Source organism: Lampris incognitus, chromosome 4 (genome assembly GCF_029633865.1).
Source record: "Lampris incognitus isolate fLamInc1 chromosome 4, fLamInc1.hap2, whole genome shotgun sequence".
NCBI lineage: Eukaryota > Metazoa > Chordata > Actinopteri > Lampriformes > Lampridae > Lampris > Lampris incognitus.
This window is the reverse complement of record NC_079214.1, coordinates 63,554,555-63,575,526: the sequence shown is the minus strand read 5'-3', so window position 1 is coordinate 63,575,526 and position 20,972 is coordinate 63,554,555. Positions and strand designations below refer to the sequence as shown.

The following is a 20,972-nucleotide window of genomic DNA, read 5'->3' as shown; positions in this document are numbered from 1 at the left end:
AGTAGTACATTGCTACATAGTAATTATGTCATAGTAGCACTATATGAAGTAGTAGTACATTTGCTACATAGTAATTATGTCATAGTAGCACTATATGAAGTAGTAGTACATTGCTACATAGTAATTATGTCATAGTAGCACTATATGAAGTACTAGTACATTTACTACACTAATTATATCATAGTAGCACTATATGAAGTAGTAGTACATTTGCTTCATAGTAATTATGTCAGTAGCACTATATGAAGTAGTAGTACATTTGCTACATAGTAATTATGTCGTAGTAGCACTATATGAAGTAGTAGTACATTTACTACACTAATTATATCATAGTAGCACTATATGAAGGAGTAGTACATTTGCTTCATAGTAATTATGTCATAGTAGCACTACATGAAGTAGTAGTACATTTGCTACATAGTAATTATGTCATAGTAGCACTATATGAAGTAGTAGTACATTTGCTACATAGTAATTATGTAGTAGCACTATATGAAGTAGTAGTACATTAGCTACATAGTAATTATATCATAGTAGCACTATATGAAGTAGTAGTACATTTGCTACATAGTAATTATGCCGTAGTAGCACTATATGAAGTAGTAGTACATTAGCTACATAGTAATTATATCATAGTAGCAACATATGAAGTGGTAGTAGCAGAACATTTACTACACTAATTATATCATAGAAGCACTATATGAAGTAGTGATACATTTACTACATAGTAATTATGTCATAGTAGCACTATATGAAGTAGTAGTACATTTACTACATATTATATCATAGTAGCACTATATGAAGTAGTACATTTGCTATAGTAATTATTTCATAGTAGCACTATATGAAGTAGTAGTACATTTGCTATAGTAATTATTTCATAGTAGCACTATATGAAGTAGCAGTACATTTGCTACATAGTAATTATATCATAGTAACACTATATGAAGTGGTAGTACATTTACTACATATTAATTATATCATAGTAGCAACATATGAAGTGGTAGTAGCAGAACATTTACTACACTAATTATATCATAGAAGCACTATATGAAGTAGTGATACATTTACTACATAGTAATTATGTCATAGTAGCACTATATGAAGTAGTAGTACATTTACTACATAGTAATTATGTCATAGTAGCAGTATAAAATAGTAGTAGCAGTACATTTGCTTCATAGTAATTATTTCATAGTAGCACTATATGAAGTAGTACATTTGCTACATAGTAATTATTTCATAGTAGCACTATATGAAGTAGTAGTACATTTACTACATATTAATTATATCATAGTAGCACTATATGAAGTAGTAGTACATTTGCTAGTAATTATTCATAGTAGCACTATAAAATAGTAGTAGTAGTACATTTGCTACATAGTAATTATATCATAGTAACACTATATGAAGTGGTAGCACATTTGCATCGTATTCTTCATATATTTCATAAGTCCATTATAATTGTGTTATCCTCTTTCAGTGTTGTATTGTATAAGTTGTGTACAGCCTCCATTGCACGCTGGCCGTCTTGGGGGAGAGACCCCTCCCCCGTTGCTCTCCCTGAGGTTTTTTCTCCCTGTTAAAAGGTTTTTTTTAGGGAGTTGTTCCTTACCCGATGAGAGGGTCTAAGGACAGGATGTTGTGTTGCTGTTAAGCCCACTGAGGCACATCTGTAATTTGTGATATTGGGCTATACAAATAAAACTGATTTGAATTGAATTGCTATAGTAATTATATCATAGTAGCACTATATGAAGTAGTAGTAGCAGTACATTTGCCACAGAGTAGTCATATCATAGTAGTACCATATGGAGTAATACTACATTTACTATACAGTAATCATATAACCACGAGTAGCTGTCAAGTTGAGTGCATGTAGTATCAGTGTGCCTCGGGTGATGAAGAGTCCGTGAAGAGGAGAATCAAAGTGCAACGTAGCTTCTCATTGTCTCAGATCAAAGCTGGGAAATCATGACGTCACCACGTGGGTTTCCTCCGGGTGCGCCGGTTTCCTCCCACCGTCAAAAAGACATGCATGTTAGGCCCACTACTCCTGCCTGTGCCCCTGAGCAAGGCAATGGAAAGAAGAACTGGAGTCGGTCCCCGGGCGCTGCAGCTGCTCCTATACGCCGGGATGGTTACATGCAGAGAACACATTCACGGTAACAATATAACGACCAAGTGTCTCTCTTTTTCAGGTGCATGCTGGGAAGAGCTCAGTAGCAGACAGCAGTAGGAAGTGTTTAGGCAACAGAGCTGCTACTGCCAATCCACATCTTCACTGCTAAGAGCCACCAGAGACCACTTCCAAGTGCCACCAGAGACCACTTCCACGTGCCACCAGAGACCACTTCCAAGTGCCACCAGAGACCACTTCCAAGTGCCACCAGAGACCACTTCCACGTGCCACCAGAGACCACTTCCACGTGCCACCAGAGACCACTTCCAAGTGCCACCAGAGACCACGTTAAGGATGAAGGTCAACCAAAGAGACAAGAGAGGTCATTTTAAAATGGTGTCCCCCTGAAAGATGTGACGATTATACCAACAGTAGGACTCGCCACCAGACTGGACAGTATGAACTTCCTCTCAGATGACTTATCTCATGTACACTGAACATGGAGAGAGGATGTACACATGAAAGCAGTAATTATACTTCATCCTGCCGGTCTGTGTCTCAGTGGCTGGGGGTCTATAAGGTCAGTCAGTTTTATTGCCCAACTATGTTCCTAGACAAGGAATGTGACTTGACACGTTGTCCTCAGTTGCACACATACACATACTTATACACAAGTAAAGACTCAATACAACAGTTATAAAAAGTAGATATGACAAAGAGTACACAGAAACAAGGTTATTGGATGGGGGCGAGCCAAGTATGAGCAGTGTTCTTCTTCTGTTTTTTACTACTTTATTAATCCCTGTGAGGCAATTGCTCCTCTGCATTTAACCCGTCCCAGCTGTGTAGCTAGGGGCAGTGGGCAGCCGCCGTGCAGCACCCGGCGACCAGCTCCGGTTCTTCTTTCCATTGCCTTGCTCAGGGGCACAGACAGGAGTACTAACCCTAACACGCATGTCTTTTTGATGGTGGGAGGAAACACCCGGAGAAAACCCACCACAGACACGGGGAGAACATGCAACCTCCACACAGAGGACGACCTGGGATGACCCCCCCCCCCCAAGGTTGGACAACCCCAGGGTTCGAACCCGGGACCTTCTTGCTGTGAGGCGACAGTGCTAGGTGGCCCACGATGGCATTGGAGGTGTATTATGATAGAGTACTGCAGGTAGGCCGCGATGAGTTGAGTTACCGTGAGGTATGAAGTATGTGGTATCACACAGGAGTACGTCTTTGCGGAGATCCTGAAAAGTAAACTTGTGAAGATCCTGTAGCACCATCAGTCGACTGACTTGCAGCCAGCAGCCATCATGCAGATGTTACAACACACTGCTTTGAGTTATCGCTATGTGATGCCCCTCCCCTGTAGGTCACAGCTGGGGTTATAAACTGCCTATGTGGTAATCACAGCTGTAATGCCATGATGGGGTGGATGTCGAGAATGATGAATAGTGGAAGCTGAATGTAAGACGTGAATAGGTGGAAAGGGCAAGTTAGTAACCCCCCCCCCGTACCCTAATGGGTAGATGAGCTTGAAAAATGGCTTAGTGGGTTACATGAAAACCCTTTCTTCCCTAGTTTTTCACATAGTATGTAGGACCTTGAGTTGAGAGGAACTATAAGAGTTGTGTAGAACTTGGTAGGACACAAGGCCAACACAGCAACCTGACCCTTCCTTCAACTGAAGGCGCTGAGCCGCTCTGAGTTCACCATCAAGTATTTTTCTTGCCCCAAAATGAGTCTGGAAACAGCTGCAAGTATGACAGTGAAAACATAGGGTGGCTTTTAGCAGGCTCACTCCTGGCTAATTCTTGGGTAATGGGTTCAATTAGAGAGTCGAGACGGGCTCTGGGTTTGTGGTGGAGGCGACATGAGAGAAGCCTGCCTCTGGATGCTGATTAGGGAACGAACAGCCGCCAGCAGTTTGAAGTCACGCGGGCTGCAGAGACGTTCGCAGCACAGGTCACCGCGGCTAGCCGAACTGATCCAGCTGTATACTTTAATGTGCTGCATCCTGCTGGAAAACATTTCAGAAACCTCGAACCTTCAACCTCGCAGGCATCTGTTTTACTGCACATGTGGGAGGACTCGTGCCTAAGGTGCCTTTGAGAACGAGGAAGCAACACCTTCATGTGGTATGACGTCACCATTATCGGTTTCCTCTTCTGTAAGATAAAATAGGTAGCGAGCAGACTCCTGGTCTTCAGTTTTTAGTGGAGTTTGGGTTTTGGTGAATCAACTTCGGTTTCCTCCCACCATCAAAAAGTCACGCATGTCAGGGTTAATGCTCTGGCGACACGGCGGCGCAGTGGTTAGCGCTGTCGCCTCACAGCGAGAAGGTCCTGGGTTTGAACCCCGGCGTTGTCCAACCTTGGGGGTCATCCCAGGTCGTCCCCTGTGTGGAGTTTGCATGCTCTCCCCGTGCCTGCGGTGGGTTTTCTCCGGGTGCTCCGGTTTCCCCCACCATCAGAAAGACATGCATGTTAGGGGCAATACTCCTGTCTGTGCCCCTGAGCAAGGCATGGCAAGATGAACTGGAGTTGGTCCCCGGGCGCTGCCCTCTGGCTGCCCACTGCTCCTAGCTACACAGCTAGGACGGGTTAAATGCAGAGAAAGAATTGCCCCCGTGAGGATTAATAAAGTAGTGAATCAAAAAAGAGTTGAAAAAGTAACCTCAATTTTAAAATAAATATTAGAAAAAAATGGAATATACTCACAACGTGGGTTTTGAAGGAATTTTTAATGGATGAAAATGAGATGAAATTTATCTGACATGTATACAAACAACCCCCCCCCCCTTTCAAACCATTGACAGTGTTCACCTTCACTAGGCCTGTTGGGCTGGGTTGCCAGCAGAGACGTATTGACCATCAAAGGATTTTCCTCACTACCGCCCTCGTCTGTCTGACCGTCTGGAGAGGCGCTGACGTCAAAATCTCAGTGCATCTCAAATGTTGAATTTCTGAACCAAACGGGCCGGCACACACAAAGTAAAACTCGGATGCCAGCAGAGCAACAACCAGCGTCAGCGGCCTAGCGTCTGCCCCTCGAGTCGTGCGGCAGGGCAAGAAGCCCGAGACGCTGTGGACAAAACGGCCTGAGAATAGTGTTGGGGCGGGGGCGGGGGTGGGGGGGGGAGTGGAACGAGAGCACCCGAACCCTGTATCTAATTTATTCATATCAATCGAACAGAAGGCCAAGTCTTTCTAAATGACAAGAACATCATTCATGATATTTGCAGTGCCACCATGTTGGCTGCTGGGTAAACTGCTGGCACCTCCTCATCTTGTCATCTCTGTTTACTGAAGGGTTTGCTGGTACATCCAAGAAAACCATCTATGGCGTCTTTTCAGGGTTGCAGATCATTTTGGGGGCAAAAGCATCACAAGCCCCACGCGTAAAACAGAGAGATCATTTTCCCCCTCCCCTTTCTCCCCTGTGCCTTCCAATGGAAATAGCGCGTGCTAAAAATGAGATAGAACGGGGGATTCTGGGTAAACTAGCAAAATAGCTTCTTGGGAGTTTTTTTTTTCTGGGCAAGACGGGCCAAATTACCAAGTGGTGACCTTTTCGTCCGCCCCCTTTACCCATCTATCAATGTCCTTCCATCCATCTCCATGTCTCCATATTAGTCCACATGCCCATGAAGGAGGGCGTGACACAGCGTCTCTCCTCAGCACACCGTCACGTGCTCAGTTAACAGTACGCTGTGTCACGGTTCTGCCGGCAACAGGAAATGGACGACAAAGACTTTATTATGACCATGAAAACTTAATTCAGTACAAGATTGCTTACTCTGTATTAGAAAGGCTCCATTCACAAAGCTGGTGATTGACAGATCTTGGCCCCGCCCCCAAGACCAGAATCATTCTGGGGCTAGCCTCCCAATGGAGACGAGAGAGAAAGTTTGCTACTACCAGCAATATTACGTTTACAGTCTAACATTACGAGAAGACGATCTAAGTTGGAGTTTGTTGTTTGATCTATGCATGTGTGCGTCCATGAGGATATACCACACAGCATGTTAATAATTGCGAGACCAATGAAGAATGCCAAAGCCTTTGTGCCTTGGAATAAAGTGGAGTAAATGAAAATCTACACTCCGTGTACTGTCCTCACTGACACCCTGGGGCGAATGCTAGCTATACAAACAAACAACCACCTATACAGTCCTTAATAGTCCCCCCGAACATTTGGTCCTTCGAGCCGGATAGCAGTGCTTATCCCTACCATTTGAGATGGAGTATGATGAAGAACCCCGCCTGAGGCGTCAGACATGCCCACCACAACATCTCAATGACTACGAGACGGACTATATCATCCAGAGACGCCGCGCCTCGTCACCCACAGGCACGGCACACTACAGGCATGGGCGAGAAGAGGTATGGAATTCTCAGACAGAGAGAGCTGCCAAGATGACACCCCCCAACTCTCCACATGCTTCACCCTACAGACACCAGGCCCGATGGAATGCTGCTCTCAATGAGTGGGACCCGTATCATGAGGAAACTCATAGCAGCTACGAAAAGTACGGTTCCAAACCCCAGCTAGCCCAAGGTCTGCGCAGAGAGGCACAGCATGAGGAGACCTACAGAGAATCCCCCTCATCTCACCACAACTTCCAGGAGGGAAGGGAGCTGCTAGTGAGACTCCAAGATGAGCGGCAAGAAATCAGAAAGGGGAACCAGAGACTACGACAGTCACAGCAAGACATGCATGCTGACCTAGCAGAGCTCCAGAAGGTCAGAGCTGACATCAAGAGGCTCGTAGAGCCTGCCAGTAGCCTGAGACCATTTCAGCATCCCCCTATCAGCTCACCTTTCACCGACTCTTGGTCTAGACCTCCCCCCCTTCCTTCAAGGCCCAAGCCTGCTCCACCTGGCTACTCCCTCCCTCCACCATGCAACGAAGGACTGAGCGAGGATGAAGAGTGGCCTGAGCCTCCTCCATGGCCTGAATCTGATGACCAAGAGCAGCCTGCCGATGTCAAGCCTACGTTGGAGCATCTGAATCAAAACTTAGCCGAGTATCAGCTGATGAGGGTCCAAGCCCGTCCTCTTCAACCCCTGCCAATGATCGGGGCGGCCACCACGTGCCCTATAGCCCCCCACCTGCGATGGGATTTAGAGAGCCAGAGGACTTCAATTGTGAATATCATCCTCTCCCTACCCACCAGTCCGTCACACCACAACCCCAACACCATCGACGTGTCCCTGCCTCGCAGCCACCACCTTCCAGGGCTCACAGCTATCCAGCAGCCTACATGTCCCAACAGTCTCCAAGTCAGTACCGGCTTGGATACCCATCAGTTCACCTGCATCACTCACCATGGACGCAGAGAATGAAGTCACAATCTCTGGCTCAGACTTCCTACAGTCCAGCAACTGTAGCCGAGCAAACCTACAGGGGACCAAGACCAACAATCCCCAACTTCAGCCACCGTGACCCAAGTGAGTTTGCTCACCTGAAGATAGCACTGGAGAACCAACCTCCTGCCTGTCAATAGCACGGAGTTGTTCAAATACCAGATCCTGGTGGATCACCTAGAGTTGGAGGAGGCAAAGCTGGTCACCGACTCCTACCTCAATTCTCCTGCACCCTACACTGACACCATGGCAGTCCTCAATGCAAAATTCAGCCAGCCCCACCAGATAGCTCTGAAGAAGACTGCCAGTGTCATGGACTTCCCCGAAGTCCAGCATGGGGATACCACAGCATTCGAGAGGTTTGCCCTCCATGTCCAATCAATGGTCGGCCTACTGAAAACCCTGGGTCCTGACAGTGATGTGGAGCTCCAATGCGGGTCTCATGTAGCCCGCCTCCTGAGCAAGTTACCTCCGGAGCAACGAGCAGACTTCCATCGACATATGTTCAACCAGCCAAGGCCCACCTACACACTGCTTGACTTCTCGCAGTGGCTACCATATGAGTCATGGTGCCAAGACTTCGATGGGCAGTCAGCAGCCAAGGGGACAAAGGAGAAGCAAGCGCCGAAGCAAGAGGGTCGCCAGGGAAGGCGGTCCGTCACGGTCCTCCACGGAGCCGAAGAAGAGGAAGCCACTACCAGGCAGGAAGGCTCTACTAAGAAGAAAGCTAAAGCCAAGCCCTACTGCCCGTTCTGTGACGATGCAGAACACTACCTCAGTCAGTGTACGGAAGTGACAGAGTTGTCCAAAGAGCAACCCAAGGAGTGGATCCAGACCAACAGCTGCCCAATGCCCTGCAGCTTGTGCCAAGGGAAGCACCTGCAGGTTCTACATGAGGTCAATGCTAGAGCACCTGGGGAGACAGCTGAGCCAACTAACGAGCAGAGCTGCCTGGTGAACACCGCTGAAATGCTGTACGTGGACAGACCAGTTCAAGGCAACAGTGTCCTGCCGAAGGTCATCCGAGTACTCCTGCACCATGGAAATCATACCCTGGAGACATTCGCCATCCTGGATGACGGGTCTGAGTGTACCATGCTCCTCCCAGCAGCCACCCGAGACTTAGGATTATAAAGGAGACCCGAAGACCTAGCCTTAAGGACCATCCGGCAGGATGTCCAGACCCTCCGCGGCTCTTCTGTGTCCTTCCGTATCTCCCCAGCAGCTAAGCCCAAGACCAGCTTCCTCATCACAGAGGCCTTCACTGCAACTTGTCTTGGCCTGGCCAACCAATCTTACCCGATGGACAGACTCCAGAAGCGGTACAAACACCTGGTCGGTCTGCCAATCCAGTCCTTCAAGAATGCAAGACCCCTGGTCCTGATTGGCGCCGATCAGCCCCACCTCATTACCCCTATCGAGCCTGTCCAGCTAGGTCCTCCAGGTGGCCCTGCAGCTATCCGGACCAGACTGGGCTGGACTCTTCAGGGCCCTACAAAGTTGGTCCAACAGCCCTTATGACCACAGCAGTGTCTAGTAACATCTATCTTCCCCCAGACCTCAGAGCTTTTCAAGAATGTGGAGAAGCTTTGGCAGGTCGATACCCTGCCGTACCGGAGTGAGGAGGCTGTATTGCGGTCAAAGCAGGACCATCAAGCTGTGGAGTAAACTATAATCTACACTCCATGTACTGTGTCCTCACCGACACCCTGGGGCAAACGTTAGCTATACAAAACAACAACCACCTATACAGTCCTTAATAGTCCTCCCGAACACTCTGTATATACACAACATATTTACATGCAATATGCCTACATTAATATTTTATAATAAATTATGTAGCTGCTAAAAGGCCGATATTGACAAAAATAAAAGTACATTACTGGCATCGTCTGTTATTATAAGTCTCAGATACCAAGTTGAACAACTGGGGTTTTATTTATAATGTTAAAATGGGGTAAGACATAAGGATAAATGAAGGACATAAACAGGGTGTGTACTGATTTATTATTGTATTGTGTATATTTATTGTGTATTTCATATTTATTATTGTATTGTGTATTATTGTGTATTTTATTATTGCCGCCACGGCGGCACGGTGGCGCAGTGGTTAGCGCGGTCACCTCACAGCAAGAAGGTCCTGGGTTCGAGCCCCAGGGTAGTCCAACCTTGGGGGTCGTCCCGGGTCGTCGTCTGTGTGGAGTTTGCATGTTCTCCCCGTGTCTGTGTGGGTTTCCTCCGGGGGCTCCGGTTTCCTCCCACAGTCCAAAGACATGTAGGTCAGGTGGATCGGCCGTACTAAATTGTCCCTAGGGGTGAATGTGTGTGTGTGTGTGTGGGGGGGGGGGGCCCTGTGATGGCCCGGCGGCCTGTCCAGGGTGTCTCCCCGCCTGCCGCCCCATGACTGCTGGGATGGGCTCCAGCATCCCCGCGACCCTGAGAGCAGGATAAGCGGTTCGGATAATGGATAATGGATAAACAGGGTAGTGATGTGGCTTAAAGAATCCAGATCCAGGTACTAGTGTGGAGAACGACTCGATGAAGGCATGAACGAGCGGCAACGTGTAGCGTAACACTTGAAGTTGCCGAAGTTTACCTGCACACTAACATGAGTGCCTGGATATGGATTTTACACGTACCCATATATCCTGTCCTTCACGTACCCTCATCCTCTCTTCAGTTGTTCACCCTCCTCCAGTACACATGCATTTTGTTCAGGAAGACCAGCGGTGGCTACGGTCCACTTTATAATAATAATAATAATAACAATAATAATGATGATAACAACAATAATAATATTATTAATAATAATAAATTCAACTTATACAGCGCTTTTCTAACACTCGAAGTGGCTTTACATTGAACAGGGTGAAACAAGACGACAGATAAACATAACACAGACATACGGGGGTGGATGGGGAGGGGGGCTATTATAGTATGTCATGTTGGGGAAAAAACTACACAATGTTGCATCAAACCCAGATGGGTTTTGTGTTAACAAGATTCTGGCGGGAGGTGAAACTGAAAGGGCAAGCATGCGTACTTCGTGTGGTGCTGCTCAGTGAGTCACGTGGTACGATGACGGAGGCCTCCGGTTGTCAGGCTGCGCCGTCTGAGAGCGTCTGTGTGGTCGGCCATGACACCTGTTCCATCCATAGTCTGCTGTTTCACAGAGACACACAGGTGCCTTTGACGGTCTCCCAACAGAGCCCGGGCTCTCCGAATTGACTGGCCCTGATGTCAGAAGTCGGAGGGCCCCCGGCTCTCAATACTGTGGGTCAGTGAGTGTGTATTCCCCCATGGCCGGGCCTCCGTACAGAGCTGCGATTCTGCACGCTGCCGCGGCACAACGGCTACCTTCTTTTCCTCATGTTGGTCTCCATGCGGCCCAGCTCCTCGTAGGACTGGTAGAAGACTTCGAGCTCCTGGCAGCCCCAGCCCCTCCAGACACACAGGCACCACTCCGTGCTTTCCTTACGAAAGCCGCACACAACAGTGTCCTTTGCCACCAGCGCCGCCTCCTCCAGGATCCTGAGAGAAGAAAGAGGCAGATAGAAAAAGGAACAAATCAGCGAGCGTTAGAGAACGACGGCGGAGGAATGACGACACTTGCGGCACATCTTCGTGCGGCCTGATCACCATGTGGACTCTTCCTAGAAGCTCGTGGCTGTTCTGGGAAGCGGTTTCCTGGAAAGCCAGAGGACACTGGATGTACTGTTAGCAAGAAAATTACGGCTCCGTCCGAGTTTCTCTGAGAACCTATGAAGGATTAACTTGTTGCCCACCCCCCCACCCCAAAAATAAGCAAACTAAGGGAGAAACGTAAAACCCGTTTCTCCTCAACAGTAAAAGACATTAAACTGATCCGAACAATGTTACAGGATTTTGCAAAGTGAAAAGTGGAAAATTCCTCTTTTAAGTGAATCAGTGAGGCTCATGCCCCAAAGCATTCTGGGAGAAAGAAGGGTTTTCTGGCGACCTTGCTGCCTTATGTCAACCAGTCATGAATCATGAGCTACAACCCTGTATTATCGACATCATTGTTGTTTCATCTACTGGGACGCATCACTCACCCGTCTCCTCTCAGGTTCTCTATAATATAGATGATATACGACCTAATGATTATATGCTAAGGTGGGCTGAAGCTCAGCGATGGCCACCGAAACCCAAGGAAATATCGAGTTGGCGTGTGACCTACTAAGTAAAAATACCGACTTCAGACTAAATCTGCTTAAAAACGCCTTAAATCAAAATGCCTGCCCAGAATAGGTGTGCATGACACTACACATAAATATTCCTGTCGGAAAAATAGAGAAGGGAAGAAGGGCCGTGTCAAAGGAATGAAAGCCGAATAGATATTCCAGACTCCAGCTCCATTTTCCAAACTATCGGACCCCTCCTTATGACCCGACCTGAGCCGTGACCTTCCCGAGTGTCACCTCTGTTACAGGTGCACCACATAATAGCTGCTTATTAAGGACCCTGATTTGGGTGGCCCTTTATTGCTTGCTGCTAAAAGGCTGGCTCCCTTGTGGACACGCAGAAATCCCTTCTCTGAAGGACCAGCTGTTGGCTCTTTTATAGAAGTAATTACAGAGCCCGGCTAACCACCGTAAGCACATGATGAAGGATCTCACTGAGCTTTACCGATGCTGCATCAGCAAATTAATATCTAGGCCTTTTGCTTTTTTCCCCCCTCGGTCTTGGCTGGCTGCAGACTTGGCTGGAAAATAAAGAGGTTACAGACGCAGATCCTGGCCAAATCTTCCAGCTGCACCTCTGTCATGGATCCACTACGATGCTGGTATCACGGCTAACAGAGAGACCGCCCTGACATCCACCTCTCAGCCACGCTTACTGGGCCCTCCGTCGCCAGAAGATCACTGCTAACTGCTTTTACATTCTGTTGTGGTACGGTTTCATCCACGGGTTGTGTTAACTGAGAATTTTTTGTCATTTACCTAATTCTTAAAGGTGTTGACGGATAACGCCAAATGTCGTTTTGATGGACTCAACATAAGAACCCGGCTTCGCTGGCCTTTTGAGAAAAGTGCTGATACACTAGAGTGGAGTGAATATCGCCCAGCAAAATGTATATTTACAATGCAGGGTATGGGCTGGCGGGCCCTGTGATGGCCTGGCGCCCTGTCCAGGGTGTCTCCCCGCCTGCCGCCCAATGGCTGCTGGGGTAGGCTCCAGCATCCCCGTGACCCTGAGAGCAGGATAAGCGGTTTGGATAATGGATGGAATGGATGGTGTACAAACACTGTAACTAGCTTTGCTAAAGCATTATCAAAAAGTAGCCTACATGGTGGACAATTATGTTGTTGCCTGTGAAGCGAGCATTTAAAATGTGTATTCACTAGCGCGGGTGCATACATGTGAGGTTCAGGTCTGAAGAAATGGAAAAAAATCTTTGCACAATTTTTCACATTTTTCTTAAAGCGGCAGTAGACAACTTTTTTTTTTTTTTTTTGCTTTATCTTGTCATTATGAAGTAAATGTTGATTGGTCAACAACAACAAACAGGAAGGTCTATTTTTTTATTCAGTTTTCTCCCCAATTGTATCTGGCCAATTACCCCGCTCTTCTTGAGCCTTCCAGGACAAATACCCACATCCGACTTCCCACCCGCAAACATGGCTAATCGTGTCTGTAGGGACGGCCGACCAACAGGTAACATGGGGATTTGATCCGGCGATCCTGTGTTGGCAGGCAACGGAATAGACCGCTACGCTACCCGGACGCCTAACAGGAAGGTGTATTAACTGCATTGAAACCACACACGGGAGAACTATAGTGGACCCAACAGTGATTAATGAGGCCTTCAGGGTCTTCTATGGGAAATCCTATAGTTGTGAGTGCGCTTCCAACCTGGATATGCAGACACAATTCCTAAACAACCTTAATATTCCTAGAATTTCTGGAGAGGAAAGTGGGGCATTAGATGGAGAATTAATAAAACTGGAAACTGAAGAAAGGACTGACTCTATGCGGTGTCACAGCGGTGCAGTGGTTAGCACAGTCGCCTCACAGTAAGAAGGTCCTGGGCTCAAACCCCGGGTTTGTCCAACCTTGGGGGTCATCTCAGGTCGTCCTCTGTGTGGAGTTTGCATGTTCTCCCCGTGTCTGCGTGGGTTTCCTCCGGGTGCTCCGGTTTCCTCCCACAGTCCAAAGACATTTAGGTCAGGTGAATCGGCCGTACTAAATTGTCCCTAGGTGTGAATGTGCCGGCCCTGTGGTGGACTGGCGGCCTGTTGTCTCCCCACCTGCCGCCCGGTGACTGCTGGGACAGGCTCCAGCATCCTGTGACCCTAACTAGGACAAGCAGCTTGGATAATGGATGAATGAATGGATGGATGTTGATTGCACCGTTTAACGGCTATAGAATAATGACACCACTGGCGTTTAGACTGGTTCCCTATAAGCCTCGTTTTCACTATGCAGTTCTGCTTGGAACCAGGTATGATCTCGCCGGAAAATGAAGGCTCGATTTACGGCACAAAGTAAATGTGTCAACCATTGCACAACCAAAATAGGAAAATGCTCGTGCTTTTGTTTTCCCCGGTAGCTATTCCCAGTAGCAAAAATGGCTGATGGTGGAATAACTGAAGTGGCAGTGGAAACTCAACCAGCCAAGAGAAAAAGAACCCTGCTGATGGAGAAGGCAAAGAGGGAGAGCGGGAAGAAACAAAGGTAAATCAAGTGTGAACCTCAGAAGTGCATTCACTCCATGGAGTGAGCACTGGTGTTGTATCGAACTCTGCTTGCCCATCGAGATCTGTTTCCCCCAAACCAAATGAAAGTGTTCGCATGGAAACAAGTAAGCCACCGGTTATGATTAGGTTAAGGTAAGTGTCATCACAGGAAGTTGAATCAGTTCATCTGGACAGTTGATTTCGATATACTTTATTGATCCCTGTGAGGAAATTCTTCTCTGCGTTTAACCCATCCTAGCTGTGTAGCTAGGAGCAGCGGGCAGCCGCCGTGCAGCACCCGGGGACCAACTCCAGTTCATCTTGCCATGCCTTGCTCAGGGGCACAGACAGGAGTATTAACTCTAACATGCATGTGTTTTTGATGTGGTGGAAACCGGAGCACCCGGAAGAAACCCACCACAGACACGAGGAGAACATGCAAACTCCACACAGAGGACGACCTGGGATGACCCCCAAGGTTGGACAACCCTGGGGTTCGAACCCAGGACCTTCTTGCTGTGAGGCGACAGCACTAACCACCGCGTCAGTGTAACATTGACCACCAAAGACGTATGTTAGCGGGTTTTTTGGCCAGTGTGGAAGGGGTCTAAGTAATTTCTTCAGTCTCAACTGTTGAAATTGAACTTGAGACGGAAGAGGTCACTTAGATGATTGATGCAACGTTTCGCACAATAAACGTTGTGTCCGGATGAACTGACTCAACTTCCTGTGACTTCCTTCTCGGGGTTACTGAGCATGCATCATGACAAGGTAAGGGTTAGGCTGAGTTTAGAGTTAAGTCTAAGTTAGGTTAAGGTCAGGGTTATGTTGAGATTAGGTTAATCAAGCCATCCCGGTGATATAAACTGAACTCTGGCCAGGGGGGAACAGATCTTGATGGGGAAACAGAGTTCGACACAACACCGGGACTTGTAAGGGTTCCAAACCCACATTCAGTTGGCATTCTTTCTACTGGTACTGGATCAGTAAGTAACACAATCTGCCTACTTATTAATAATAATACCAGATGTTTTATCATAGCACTAAGACCGGGGTTTCTAGTTCAGATTGGGATACTTACCGTTGTGTCTTGGTTTGGACAGTCACCAGGCAGCTAATAAACCGGTAGCGACCCGGTTGTCTTTGCGACAGCAGCGCAAACAATAAAATGCTGGGGGGGGGGGGGGGGTTGTCTACAGCCGCTTCAAGCACTGATGAAGTACAGCACTCGGCATTACAGTCCACACGTACACGAATGCAGCAGAAAATATACCAGTGAAACTGAAAATAAACATGATGCGTAAAAACAGACCATGACAGACCTGCTACAACCCATCCGTCACAGCTACACAGCATGACTGGACACACTGCGAGCCTTGTCTCCGTCTCCAGGATGCTGCTGAGTAATAGCTGAGCTGCTACCAGCTGAGCTCACCGGTTGTGTTGGACAACAAGTTAGCTTGTGTCTTGTGTTTTTGGCAATTTAACCGTTGGAGAGAGACGGACCATCAAAGACGTCAATGTCCAGAAGGTTCAGTAAACACCTTAGTACTTTCCTGAATAACTGCTGCACCCATCAGGGGTGCAGGTATCTGCTGATCATTGCAGCTTGGCCTGCTCACAGCCCAACACTTCAAGTTAAGAGGGTAGTATGTGTATTTGTGAGATTTACAGGGATGTATGTGACATACATCGGGTTCAGGAAGTAGTGCACTTAGGACAGCCCCCTCTAGAGAACAGTTTCTCTCACCCCAGAGAAGAACATCCAGGAGGGCTGAGGACGGCGATGACGCGTCCTGTCAGCTGGTCTGATTGCGTCTGCAGTTCTATGACCATCACATCCCCGCCGCGCCTGCAAGACACCACAAGATCCACATTCAGTCTGACGTCACACAACACACTTACTATTTGATGAGAGGATCCAGTTCAGGGACGTTCATTTGTCGTTTCATTGCATGCACCTGCACACATGAAATAACATGAAATATTGTTTCCCCCCCAGCCCACAGCAGTGCAACACAAACACACATATCCAAAGAACAACACACATATCCAAACTACAACACATATATCCAAACTACAACACATATATCCAAACTACAACACACATATCCAAACTACAACAAACATATCCAAACTACAACACATACAGTGGCATGCAAAAGTATTCATACCCCTTGAACTTTTCCACATTTTGTCAGGTTTCGACCACAAACATAAATATATTGTATTGGAATTTTATGTGAAAGACCAACACAAAGTGGCACACAATTGTGAAGTACAAAGAAAATTATACATGATTAAAAAAATTTTTTACAAATAAAAAACTGAAAAGTGCAGTGTGCAAAAGTATTCAGCCCCCCTGAGTCAATACTTTGTGGAACCGCCTTTTGCTGCAATTACAGCTGCAAGTCTTTTGGGGTATGTCTCTACCAGCTTTGCACATCTAGAGACTGAAATTTTTGCCCATTCTTCTTTGCAAAACAGCTCAAGCTCAGTCAGATTAGATGGAGAGTGTTTGTGAACGGCAGTGTTCAGATCTTGCCACAGATTCTCAATTGGATTTAGGTCTGGACTTTGACTGGGCCATTCTAACACATGAATATGTTTTGTTTTAAACCAGTCCATTGTAGCCCTGGCTTTATGTTTAGGGTCGTTGTCCTGCTGGAAGGTGAACCTCCGCCCCAGTCTCAAGTCTTTTGCAGACTCCAACAGGTTTTCTTCCAAGATTGCCCTGTATTTGGCTCCATCCATCTTCCCATCAACTCTGACCATCTTCCCTGTCCCTGCTGAAGAGAAGCACCCCCAGAGCACGATGCTGCCACCACCATGTTTGACAGTGGGGGATGATGGTGTGTTCAGAGTGATGTGCAGTGTTAGTTTTCCGCCACACATAGCGTTTTGCATTTAGGCCAAAAAGTTCAATTTTGGTCTCATCTGACCAGAGCACCTTCTTCCACATGTTTGCTGTGTCCCCCACGTGGCTTCTGGCAAACTGCAAACGGGACTTCTTATGGTTTTCTTTTAACAATGGCTTTCTTCTTGCCACTCTTCCATAAAGGCCAGATTTGTGCAGTGCACGACCAATAGTTGTCCTGTGGACAGATTCCCCCACCTGAGCTGTGGATCTCTGCAGTTCGTCCAGAGTCACCACGGGCCTCTTGGCTGCATCTCTGATCAGTGCTCTCCTTGTTCAGCCTGTAAGTTTAGGTGGACGGCCGTGTCTTGGTAGGTTTGCAGTTGTGCCATACTCTTTCCATTTCCGGATGATGGATTGAACAGTGCTCCGTGAGATGTTCAAAGCTTGGGAAATCTTTTTATAGCCTAACCCTGCTTTAAACTTCTCCACAACCTTATCCCTGACCTGTCTGGTGTGTTCCTTGGACTTCATGATGCTGTTTGCTCCCCAATATTCTCTTAACAAACCTCTGAGGCCATCACAGAACAGCTGTATTTGTACTGAGATTAGATTACACACAGGTTGACTCTATTTAGTCATTAGGTCAACATTCGATCATTCAGCAATCATCAGGCAACTTCTGAAGGCAATTGGTTGCACTCAGAGAAAAGGGGGCCGAATACTTTTGCACACCGCACTTTTCAGTTTTTTATTTGGAAAAAAATTTAAAATCATGTATAATTTTCTTTGTACTTCACAATTGTGTGCCACTTTGTGTTGGTCTTTCTCATAAAATTCCAATAAAATATATTTATGTTTGTGGTCGTAATGTGACAAAATGTGGAAAAGTTCAAGGGGCATGAATACTTTTGCAAGCCACTGTATATCCAAACTACAACACACATATCCAAACTACAACACACATATCCAAACTACAACACACATATCCAAACTACAACACACATATCCAGACTACAACACATATATCCAAACTACAACACACATATCCAAACTACAACACACATATCCAAACTACAACACACATATCCAAACTACAACACATATATCCAAACTACAACACACATATCCAAACTACAACACACATATCCAAACTACAACACACATATCCAAACTACAACACACATATCCAAACTACAACACACATATCCAGACTACAACACACATATCCAAACTACAACACACATATCCAAACTACAACACACATATCCAGACTACAACACATATATCTAAACTACAACACACATATCCAAACTACAACACATATATCCAACACATATATCCAAACTACAACACACATATCCAAACTACAACACACATATCCAAACTACAATAAACATATCCAAACTACAACACACATATCCAAACTACAATAAACATATCCAAACTACAACACACATATCCAAACTGCAACACACATATCCAAACTACAATAAACATATCCAAACTACAACACACATATCCAAACTACAACACACATATCCAAACTACAACACACATATCCAGACTACAACACACATATCCAAACTACAACACACATATCCAAACTACAACACACATATCCAGACTACAACACACATATCCAAACTACAACACACATATCCAAACTACAACACACATATCCAAACTACAACACACATATCCAAACTACAACACATATATCCAACACATATATCCAGACTACAACACACATATCCAGACTACAACACACATATCCAAACTACAACACACATATCCAAACTACAACACACATATCCAAACTACAACACACATATCCAAACTACAACGCACATATCCAAACTACAACACACATATCCAAACTACAACACACATATCCAACACATATATCCCAACTACAACACACATATCCAAACTACAACACACATATCCAAACTACAACACACGTATCCAAACTACAACACACATATCCAAACTACAACACATATATCCAAACTACAACACACATATCCAAACTACAACACATATATCTACACTACAAAAAACCTACACAAATGCATATATCTAACATATCAACAAAAAAAGAAAAAAGAAATTCACTGTCCAAGAGAGCAAATGCCAGGAGGACTGTCAGACTGACGTGGAGGCGGGGCAGGCTGGAGGCGGGGCAGGCCGCCGCCACGTCCCGTCAGACTGCCCTCGGCGCTTCTTCCTCAAGTGCGGCTCCAAGCAGGGCCGTGGTCCCTGGGCCCACCGGACGCAGCAGACCAGGCTCCCCCAGCTGATCCAATGCCAGCTCTCCCAGCCAGACACCCTCGACACCCCCCCCCCACACACACACACACACACTCCACACAACACCAAACACACAGTTGAGGCCACTGCCAAGACCGCCCCCGGTGTTATCGGAACCGCCGGTCCGCATGGGCTAGCAGCCAGCCCAGCCCGCCCTGCCTCCATGCCCTGCCAGACCACCCTCGGTGCCCCCTCACACGGTCCCCGGACCCACAGGATGCAGCAGACCAAGCTCCCGACACCCCCCTCCCTCCAGCTGATCCAGCACTAGCTCCCTCAGCCGCCAAATGAAAACACAAACCCAGACGTGGACAAAGACATCACATGGACGGCACTGAGTGAGGCTGCCGCAAACGCCAAGTTCGTGCCGCCATCCTCCCACACCGGCACTGGGTGAGGCTGCCGCAAACATCAAGTTCGTGCCGCCATCCTCCCACACCGGCACTGGGTGAGGCTGCCGCAAACATCAAGTTCGTGCCGCCATCCTCCCACACCGGCACTGGGTGAGGCTGCCGCAAACATCAAGTTCGTGCCGCCATCCTCCCACACCGGCACTGGGTGAGGCTGCCGCAAACATCAAGTTCGTGCCGCCATCCTCCCACACCGGCACTGGGTGAGGCTGCTGCAAACACCAAGTTCGTGCCGCCATCCTCCCACAACGGCACTGGGTGAGGCTGCCGCAAACGTGAATCCGTGAAGCGATCTTCCCACAGCGGAAGTGGAAAAAAAATAAATAAAAAGTTAGATGTACTCGTAATATCTGCCTGGTACCAGTAGGTGTATCAAGTAAAACTTCCATCAGTTACACACTCTGAAGAGAAAATCTGAAAGAACTACACAACATGGATTTGAAAAGGCAACGGAAAGTACAAGAGCGCTTCCCAGAAGTACATTCAGTCAACGGCCACATACAACACGTCAAGAAGCACAGCAGAGTAAACCGCTTTTCTTCTCTGCAGGGCACAGAAGTCGTGCTGGTTTTGTCGGGTCAAAAGAATCTATTTGATTATATTTCCATTCATTACTGGACAACGCTGACAAAGGACACTAATAAAAATGTGAGCACTGGTGCAAGTCCTACAAGTTTTAAAGGAAAATTAGGTTTTTTTTGCCATCATGCATACTGCTCGTGACATCGTTTTACTCACCAGTGCCATTGAGGAGATTCTGAACACAGGACCGCCGCTTTACAACGACGACTTATGGGTCAACTGAACACGAGCCCCTGTCAACAACAATGACCCCCCCCCCCATTGTCTCTGACTATGTACGTGATTTCCCATTATCTATGACCGCTCTATTGTACTGGCCGGGTACTGTATCGACGGTTACTACTACCTGGCCGGGTACTGTATCGACGGTTACTACTACCTGGCCGGGTACTGTATCTACGGTTACTACTACATGGCCAGGTACTGTATCGACGGTTACTACTACCTGGCCGGGTACTGTATCTACGGTTACTACTACATGGCTGGGTACTGTATCGACGGTTACTACTACATGGCCGGGTACTGTATCGACGGTTACTACTACCTGGCCGGGTACTGTATCGACGGTTACTACTACCTGGCCGGGTACTGTATTGATGGTTACTACTACCTGGCCGGGTACTG

General features: G+C 47.0%; 1 protein-coding gene across 1 annotated transcript in view; it reads right to left on the bottom strand.

Annotated features, from left to right (window-relative positions):
- Positions 1-10,841: 10,841 nt before the first annotated feature.
- lrrk1 (leucine-rich repeat kinase 1) overlaps positions 10,842-20,972 on the bottom strand; it is a 130,511-nt gene continuing 120,380 nt past the window's right edge. The window contains exons 36-37 of the mRNA XM_056279404.1: positions 15,937-16,038; positions 10,842-11,019 (exon numbers count right to left, since the gene is read on the bottom strand). Coding sequence (XP_056135379.1) covers positions 10,842-11,019; positions 15,937-16,038 — 280 coding nt within the window. The remainder of the gene's footprint in view (positions 11,020-15,936; positions 16,039-20,972) is intronic.